This window comes from Pundamilia nyererei, unplaced genomic scaffold (assembly GCF_000239375.1).
Source record: "Pundamilia nyererei isolate P.nyererei 1_Seehausen unplaced genomic scaffold, PunNye1.0 scaffold00036, whole genome shotgun sequence".
NCBI classification, from domain to species: Eukaryota; Metazoa; Chordata; class Actinopteri; order Cichliformes; family Cichlidae; genus Pundamilia; species Pundamilia nyererei.
Genome location: NW_005187437.1, coordinates 589,810 through 599,994, shown reverse-complemented (window position 1 = coordinate 599,994; position 10,185 = coordinate 589,810). Strand labels below are relative to the sequence as shown.

The following is a 10,185-nucleotide window of genomic DNA, read 5'->3' as shown; positions in this document are numbered from 1 at the left end:
GTGTGTGTGTGTGTGTGTGTGGCAGGAAATGTACAAGTAAAATGATAACAAAATTTCAGTTGTGTTATGTATTATGGAGCATTACCTTATTTATCTATATTTCTGGTCATCAAAGTGTTTATGCTTCTCCAGATGGTCTATGTGATGATGGTCGCTGCAAAGATGAGCAAAACATGAAAACATTACTAAGACTGAGGGAAGAAGAAGCAGCGGCAGTGAATACTGAAAAGGAGCGGGTCAAAAGTCTTCTGCAAATGTGCCAGGACGTTCCAGAGCATGTGAAAGGTGGGTGGTGCTAGCAAACTGAGAAAAAAAGAAGCTTGCAAACTAAATTCCAAAAATGTTGAGATGCCCTGTAAAATGTAAATAAAATCAAAAAACAAAACCTATATTTTGTTTACAGTAGATATAAAACATATCAAATGTTTACACTGAGAAAGTGTACAATATTAGGAAAAATCAAAAAAAAATATTAGGAAAACAACTATTATCTCAGAGTAAAAGGTTCACAGTTTAAACCTCCCTGTTCAGTGGAAGCTTTTCTGTATGACTCTGTGGGTTTTCTCTGAGTACTCCTGCACATCAGGTGCTGTTAAGGTGGTGATGGAGCTTTTGGCCCTGTTCTAGATAAGACTGCAGAAAAAAAAAAAAGGTCTGATATCTCCTCAATGATAGAGATTTATTTTTTTTAAAAAGAATACCTCTGGGACAAATTTACCAATGGTCTACATGAACATAAAGCATTTTTTTTGTGTTATAAAGTTATTCTCAGGATTTTCCAAGGAGGCATAATGTCGGTTTTGCAATGAAAGGTGTGGGCACAGGTTCTTTTATGCCTGGAATAGAATTTAGCTTTTCAAAAGCCAAACGTTTTGAAGAACATTTAAATAAAACATGCTAACATGATTTACAAAAGAATGATTTTATTGCGTCGGATACGGCAGTGACAGTTTCCAATCGAATGTTTTATTTTGCTTGTTCATATTACTGGGAGAGGGTATGTGAGCATCCATTTGGCCTGGGATGGTTCAAGGGTGTCAATGTGGTGCCAGAGCTTCTGCTGTGTCCTGAAACTCTTTTCTAAGACCTCACCCTGAATGTTTATAGAACCAATTCATTGTTTTGGGTAAGAAGAACATATCTTAGTAGTTTTTCATTAGAAGTGTGGACATTCATTTTTTTAACACTGTAAAAATAAATAGATCCATATAGGAGCCTCTGGAAGGACCGAATTCAGGAGGAATTCTATTGATCTTAACCTCTGGGGGGTCCTAGAAAAATGCATACACTATTGGGCTTAGAGCCACAAATCGACCACGCCATGAAAAGTGCCATAAAATAAATATATATTAATATTTTTTTCCACTTTAAATTAGCCAATCTTTTAGACCTACTTCTCCTTGAAATATTCATATCAAGTTTTAATTACATTTCGCGGATTTTAACCCTTTATATCCCAGTTTCGTCACATGGCCGCACTGTTTTTTTAGCCCCAAAAAACAAAGAAATCAAATATTTCCCAAAAGATACAATTCCAAGGCCCGGACTCCCGAGTACCACCAACATTCGGAAGATGGCCCATTATTTGGTTGCAATGACCGTGGAATGGGAAATAGCGTTTATAATGGGTTTCAATGGGGCACAAATCGACCACTAGGACCAATAGTGTAAGTTTATCTGTAGCTCAGCCACTGAAGCTAATTTAAGGGAGTCAGACTGGAATTTTGAAATATATGTAAGCAGACTTTTTTTTGGAAAAGTTGGCTATATTCCGTTCAACACAGTGCAAATGGCGTGTATACGAACAATGAAAAATGGCACAAATCGACCCAAGACCACCCAGAGGTTAAAAGGCTGTTGCTACTTCATCAGCTCGAGGGTCGTCAGGTCCTGCGCGGACCAACTGTGTGGGGTGATGGAGCACCTCTTCAACCTGAGCCTGAGGTTGGGAAGAGTCCCACAGCTCTGGAAAACCTCCTGTGTGGTACCAGTGCCAAAGACTTCACGCCCCAAGGACCTCAACAGCTACAGGCCGGTGGCTCTGACATCCCACCTGATGAAGACCCTGGAGCGGTTGGTCCTGGCTCAGCTTCGGCGCCTAACAAGCTCATCACTGGACCCACTGCAGTTTGCCTACCAGCCTGGCATTGGAGCGGATGATGCCGTCATTCACCTCCTACATCGTTCCCTCGCTCACCTGGAGACCGCTGGAAGCACTGTGAGAATCATGTTCTTTGATTTCTCCAGTGCCTTCAACACTATTCTTCCCTCGGTTCTGAAGGACAAGCTGGAGAACTCTGGAGTGGACCATCACCTCACTACCTGGATTCTGGACTACCTCACCGACCGACCACAGTATGTGAGGACTCAGGGCTGTGTGTCGGACAGGGTCGTCTGCAGTACGGGGGCCCCACAGGGAACGGTTCTGGCTCCGTTCCTCTTCACCATCTACACTGCAGACTTCTCCCACAATTCCACCCAGTGCTTCCTGCAGAAGTTCTCTGATGACTCTGCAATAGTCGGCCTCATCACTGATGGGGACGACAAGGAGTACAGAGGACTGACTCAAGACTTTGTGGACTGGTGCCAGCTGAACTACCTCCAGATCAACGCCAGTAAAACCAAGGAGCTGGTGGTAGACTTCCGCAGGCACAAGCATTCCCCACTGCAACCACTGAACATCCAGGGTATGGACATTGAGGCTGTGGACAGCTACAGGTACCTTGGTGTTCATCTGAACAACAGACTGGACTGGACTCATAACTCAGACGCCCTCTACAGAAAAGGGCAGAGCAGGTTGTACCTGCTGCGGAGACTCAGGTCGTTTGGGGTGGAGGGCCCACTCCTGAAGACCTTCTATGACTCTGTGGTGGCTTCTGCTATCTTTTATGGTGTGGTCTGCTGGGGCGGCAGCATCTCTGCTGGGGACAGGAAGAGACTGAACAGGGTGATCCGAAGGGCCAGCTCTGTTCTTGGATGCCCTCTGGACCCAGTGGAGGTGGTGAGTGACAGGAGAATGGTGGCTAAGCTGTCATCCCTGTTGGACAACGTCTCCCACCCCATGCAGCAGACTGTGACAGCACTGAGCAGCTCCTTCAGTGGGAGACTGCGGCACCCACGGTGTGGGACGGAGAGATTTCGCAGGTCTTTCCTCCCCACTGCTGTCAGACTCCACAACAAAGACTTTAACTGAACAAACACACACATCCACACATGTGCAATAACACTAAGTGCAATAATCTTTTCTGGCATCGTTGTATTTTTACTCAGTTGTATATAGCATTCATATTCTATTTTTATCTCATTGTATATTTTTATTCTATTTTATTCTACTGTATATAGTATTTTATTTTATTCTATTCTGTACAGCTGTGTACTGTATTTATTCTTATTGTATTCTAATTTTTGCGTCATAACTTTTGCACTGTCCACTTCCTGCTGTGACAAAACAAATTTCCCACGTGTGGGACTAATAAAGGTTATCTTATCTTATCTTATCTTATCTTATTGAAAGAGTGAATAATGAACTCTTTGGGTCTAGAAATAATTAAACTAGGAAAGGACTGGGAAAATAATTTTTGGTGTTATATTTTCACAGTAATTTTTATGCTTACATCTTTTCCACATCTAATCCACAGTTGATTTCAATGGATTGGACAAAAAGCTTGATCAGAACACAGATACAATGAAACTGAATGAATTTATGAAGGTCCGCACTCTCGATGGACTGATCTCTCCTACATCCGTAAATGTCACTTATTTCAATCTGTGTGATACAACCTGCCAAATGGCTTCAGAACTGAATGCCATCAAAGACAGCATGATCTTCAGAACATGCTGGAAAAACCAAGTGGAGGAGCTATCAAGAGACCAATCGGATACAGATAACACTGATAGAAATGAAGAAATCTATACCCTTGACCAGGTCTACAACAAAATATTTCAGAGCTGCTACAACAATTACAAAAAGCTTTATGATAGTCTAAAGAGTGGAGAACTTCTATTGGAAGAAATTGACAACATCTTTGAAGGCTATAAAGGAAAGTGTGAAGACTTGAAAAAGGACTTAGCTATCATGTGCAGAGTAGACACATCTGATAACAGAACATGGATCAAAGAAAGGGTTAACCAAATTCAGCAATACCAGGATGTTCATCTAGCAGTTGAATCTTCCAAAATCATTGAGGACATCAAAAGCATGCTATGTCCAGAAGGGGACTTCAGTGTACTGGAGAGGTTGCTGCAAATGGTATGTTTAAAATTACTTAATATTATTAAAAACAAGGTAATTGAAAGAAACTCTAGCCCTTACCTGCAAAATATTCACATTTGACTTACTTTTGACTCCTTTGATGGATGAATCCAGTCATGTTCAGCTGAAGAAAATATATTCTTGATATATATTATATAATTGAGTTATTAAGATAAATTATCATCCATTAGTGATCATGTTGAACAACAGACACTGTTAAAAATCATTTTGATCTTGTTCTCAGATGTAAAATATTCTAAAAGAATGACAGACATGAAATGTGTGTGATCTAAACAACCATCATAAAACATTTATTTGGGGGTATAAATACTCTTCTATAAAATACATTTTTGTGGGATTTAATATCATTGTATATTTTTCAGAATGACTCCAGCTTCAAGAAAAACAACCTGAACTGCATTGATGATGCTTTCATAAATGCAAAAAATATTCTTAAAGGCATTACAGACAGTCGCAAGGAATGTCTTCAAAAATTCCTCCAGAGTAAAGATTTTATCCAGTGGATTAAAAAAGAACTTAAAGGTATAAAATATTCTATTTTTTTATCATTAACAATTACATATAGAATTTCATAACAACTAAAGAATACTTGTAACTGCAGATATCAATGAGCTGAAAGTTTTTGTTGACCTGGCATCAATCTCTGCTGGAGAAAATGACATGGATGTCGATCGAGTGGCCTGCTTTCATGATGCTGTCCTTGGTTTCTCGTCCATGCTGTATGACCTGAAGCAGGATTCTGATTTTCAGAAATTCAATGAGTCACTTGCAAAATTGTGGAAGGCACTTGATAATGACAAAGATATACCCAAGAAGCTGGTAAGACCTTCCTTTATGAAATATAACTAACATCACTGCTATTAATGGATAGAAGTACTAACATTAAGAATATGTCCTGATTTATCACTGAAGCTGTTAAAAAATTAAAAACCTTGCTTCTTTTAAATATCATAGGGTATTTAAAAGATATTTCTTAATATAGATATTACTGATACTAATCTATATTAACAATATAATCAGTAGTCTGAGGTTGGATTTAGTTAAGGAACGGTCTGACTACTGTGGATGAATTTTGCTATATGGGCTGTGAAGGTTCTCAGTCATCCAGGTCATCGTGGTCTAAGGAACTTGGAAAGAAAAGCATCTGGACTTCTTTAAGTTGCTTGAAGACATGTCACCGCTCATCCAAGACGCTTCTTCAGTTCTAAGGTCAATTGGTGGAGAGTCCCAGATTTAGCTCCTAGGGGAGTGTCCTTCAAGAGGGACATAGACCCCTATCCTTGAAAGAGTGACCTTTGTCCTTTAGATGTAGACAGAAAGCCAAGTCTTGTCCTGTAGAGGTGGCTCTTCAATGTTGTGCCATGCGTTTATGACGTGGTTGTTTGGTCACTCCAATGTAGAGGTCTGAGCATTCCTCATTACACTGTACAGCATACACTACATTATTAAGTTTGTGTTGAGGAGTTTTGTCTTTGAGATGAACCTGGTTTTTTTTTTCTGAGTTTGTGGCTGGGTCTGAAGTACACTGGGATGTCATGCTTGGAAAAGACTCCCCTGAGTTTTTCTGATAAACCAGCTGCATAGGGGATGACAACATTGTTGCTTTGTCTTTCTGATCTTCCCTAGATTGTGTCTGACCTTCTTTTCTGTGCATCTTTGCTGACTTGATGAGTCAGCAAAGATCACATGTTTTAAGGGCTTCCTTTACTAATAATAATGATAATGTATACTTTATTGATCCCCTTGGGGAAATTATTCTCTCTGCATTTAACCCATTCACTCAGTAAAGCAGTGGGCAGCTGCAAATCAGGCGCCCGGAGAGCAGTGTGTAGGGACGGTACCTTGCTCAGGGGTACCTCAGGGTAGCTGTTCAGTGGATTTGAACCCCCGACCTTCCGATTATGGGCCGGAACTACTGAGCTATCCCTGCCATGTGTGTGTTGGAGGGCTTAGAGGGAACATTTTATGCCCGGTGTTGTAAGGTCCTGATTACTCCAAGTTTGTGTTCCAGAAGGTGGTGGGAGTCAAAGAGGAGGTGCTGGTCCAATGACATCTAGGTCAAAATCGAAACCCAAGAAGTAGAATCCTTTAATGCTCACATCAATGCTGTAGATAAAAACATAAAGCTCACCAGGGAAGACACAAAGGATAACTGTTTGCCATTCCTGGACTGTGCTGTGCGCATTGAAGGGAATGGAAACCGTTGAACGTTGAAGTTGAGGTTTCCATCGGACCAGCACCTCCTCTTTGACTCCCACTACCCTCTGGAACACAAACTTGGAGTAATCAGGACCCTACAACACCAGGCAGAAAATGTTCCCTCTAATCCCTGAAGGGTAAAGGAAGGAACACACACATTAAGGAAGCTCTTAAAACATGTGATTATCCTAATTGGGCTCTCATCAAGTCAGCATAGAAAAGAAGATCAGACACCAACTAGGGAAGATCAGAAAGACAAACGCAACAATGTTGTCATCCTCTATGTAGCCGGTTTATCAGAAAAACTCAGGAGAGTCTTCTCCAAGCAGGACATATCAGTGTACTTCAGACCAGCTCACAAACAGAAACTGGTTCAGATGGTTTGGAAGAGCACTGATAGAAGCCATCTATGTCCACTGTGAACAACCATCTTTGAACAGAGGCGGTGGTTTACGACACCAACTGTCTGCTCTCTATGATACAGTTTTGAGATCCCTTCCCAGATGCCTTAATGCCCACTCACATCCTTGGCCTTGTGACGTACAGAAATCACATGATAGGGTGGGGCTACGTTGCACAGTGGGTTCACCCAAAACCTTGGCTGATTGTGACCCACACCCATTTTCACATCTTGGCTTGTGTGATTAGGTAGAGGATCAAACGGGGGTCCATTGTCCCTCTTGGGGGGATACTCCCATAGGGCTCAAATCTCAGGCTCTTCGCCAAGTGACCTTAGAACTGAAGAAGCTTCTCAGATAAGATGTGAAACGTCTTCAAGCAACTTAAAGAAGTCCAGACACTTTTCTTTCCGAGCTCCTTAGACTTTTCTATATGGGCTTAATATTACAGATTTGTAATATTAAAAGATTTGTTGATCAAATATGGTAGATCTTTACAAAGTTGATGCAATATCCATGATTTATTGCTTTATAAATTTTTTAGATGTGAAATAAATGAACTTAGTAAGTACATTTATTTATTTATTTATAGAGTGACTTTCAAAAAATCAAAAGGCATCTCTCTGTAAATAAAACCAACAGTGCAAAAAAACATTAGACCAGGAATAAAATGACACCAAAAAAGTGAAAAAATCATAGCCTGACTGTCAATTTAAAAGGATACATTTTGAGCTGCTTTTTGAAAGAGTCCACTGAATTTACAGATTGCAAAGTGGATTGTGGAAAACACGGAATTCTCTCCTCAATCTTAAAAAAAGATTATTCCTTTTTAAAATGCTTGTGAGTAAAGTAGCGGGACCAGGCGGTTTATGTGCTGAGTTTTATAGAGAATCCCGAGAAATTTTAGCTGGCCCGTTGTTGAACATGTACAATGACTTCTTTAAAAAGGGTCTCTTGCCCAATTCTTTAAGCCAATATATCCCTTATACTTAAAAAAGGTAAGCTATCTGAAGATTGTGCCTCCTACAGGCCAATCTCTTTGTTGAATGTGGATCTGAAAATCCTCTCCAAGATATTAGAAAAACATCTAGAACTTTTACTCCCCTTGCTAATTAAAAAGGACCAAAGGGGTTTCATTAAAGGGCACAACTCATATAATAACATGCGTATGTTGTTGAATATGATCCAGTTCTTCCAACAAAAGTCTCTACTTGGTTTGGTGATCTTCCTTGATGCCCAGAAGGCATTTGTCAGTGTTGAATGGTCTCACCTGTTTTTTACACACTAGTTTCAGTGGAAATGTTATAAACTGGATTAAGTTACTTTATAACAATCCCTGCTCTGCAGTTCTCACAAACTGGGGTGCGGTCCTCCAACTTCCAGATACTGAAGGGAACTAGACAAGGCTGTCCCCTCTCCCCTTTGCTCCTTGCCTTGACCATAGAGGCAGATGCAGTACGAGCTCAAGTAGACATACTCAGGCAGACATACATGGTGTATCCATAGGACAAAGACAGCATAAGATTACTTTGTATGCTGATGATGTACTTGTTGTGTTGACTCGGCTGGAAACATCAATCCCCTCTGTGGTTGAAACTGTTAATAAATTTAGCAAGATCTCAGGCTATAAAATTAATTTCAATAAATCAGAGATGATGCTTCTGGACAGTCTGAGACAAAGACCACGGGTCCCTTCTGCATTTCCCTTCACTTGGTCCTGACAGGGCTTTACGTATCTGGGAATTAGGGTCACACCTGCTTTTAACCAGATAAATAAAAGTAATTTTACGCCCCTATTTGAGCAGTTCAATTTAGATTTGGAGAGATGGAAGTCCTTACCTCTATCCTGGCTCGGTCATATCGCTCTTCTGAAAATAAACATTCTACACAGGCTACTTTACCCAATACAGATGGTTCCAACCCTTATCCCACCAAAAACTATTCAAACTCTAAATGGCTGGTTTACCTCCTTTGTTTGGGCAGGGAAGAAACTTTGTCTTAAAATATCCACGTTATGTCTTCCATCCTCAAAGCGGGCCTTGATTTAGTATCAGCTAAGTATCAGCTGAGCACCCATATGCGTATAGCTGCCGATTGGGTACAACAGCCTGCTCCTGTCTGGTTGGATATCGAGAGCTCTTTGTCCAACTTACCTTTGAAAAATTTGCTTTTTGTGGGAAAACCGAAGACCTTAGGGATGTTCTGTTCTGGATCTACTGTTAGAGCTTGGCAAATGGTTCAAAACCTAGAAGGAAAGTCTCACTTAACATCTCTTTTCACCCCCTTATCCGACTATCCTCTCTTTCTGCCTGGGACCACTAACCCTGGCTTTCGGAACTGGGCTACGAATGTTTTTTTTCTCCTTCTTCTGACTTAATGCCCAGGTCGAAGCTTATGTAAATACAACATTCATAGGTACGACTTCTTTAGATATTTACAAGTGAGGGACCATATCCAAAGGGCTACAACAATGCGTAATAATCAAACCCTCTCGAACTGTGAAAAGCCAAAACCTTATTTCAGCCAAACCTCAGAACTTTTATAAAAAAAATTATGGCCTGTTAACAGAGTTTGGGGTCATGGACACAACTTATTTGAAGAGGACTTGGGAAAAGGAATTGCATATTGAGATTAGTGACGAGCATCTGTAATAAAGTAAAGGCAAGCCAAATTAAAATTCTACACATAGCTCACATATCACCTTCTCAACACCATAAATACAATTCAGACCTTTCTCCGCTGTGCCCTAAAAGTAAAATAGAGGTGGGCAACCTCACGCACTGTCTATGGTCCTGCCAGAAAATACAATTTTGGTTTGTCATAAAGCATGAACTGGATAAGATCTTCACCACTGACACTGAATGCAATCCATTCTGTATGCTACTCGGAGTGGCGAATGACCAAATCAGGGGGAAGTTTGGAAAGCAGTTCTATGGGCTGTTAACTTTCTGTGCAAGGAAATGTGTCCTTTTGAACTGGATCACGAACACGACCCCATCTAAGACTCAGTGGCACCGGACTGTACTGGAGTATGTGTCACTAGATTTCCTAAGATGCAAGTTACATAGTAAGGACAAGAAGTTTCATAAAATATGGGACCCATTTGTGGCGTGTGCCGGCTTGGATATTTCTGCTATTTTCTCACGGTCCCTGGTACAATACAAGCATGTCACTGCTATTTTACATATGAGCAGTGTTGGTTCAAGTTACTTGAAAAAAGTAATCAGTAACTAATTACCGATTACTTCCCCAAAAAAGTAATCCAGTTACTTTACTGATTACTTATTTTCAAAAGTAATTAATTACTTAGTTACT

The 10,185-nt window shown here is 40.6% G+C and overlaps 1 protein-coding gene across 1 annotated transcript in view; it reads left to right on the top strand.

Moving 5' to 3' along the window:
* The first annotated feature begins 3,681 nt into the window (after positions 1 to 3,681).
* The window catches only part of LOC102209247 (E3 ubiquitin-protein ligase RNF213-like), a 46,925-nt gene continuing 40,421 nt past the window's right edge, over positions 3,682 to 10,185 (top strand). The window contains exons 1-3 of the mRNA XM_013910109.1: positions 3,682 to 4,249; positions 4,636 to 4,795; positions 4,875 to 5,092. Coding sequence (XP_013765563.1) covers positions 3,686 to 4,249; positions 4,636 to 4,795; positions 4,875 to 5,092 — 942 coding nt within the window. The 5' untranslated portion in view covers positions 3,682 to 3,685. The remainder of the gene's footprint in view (positions 4,250 to 4,635; positions 4,796 to 4,874; positions 5,093 to 10,185) is intronic.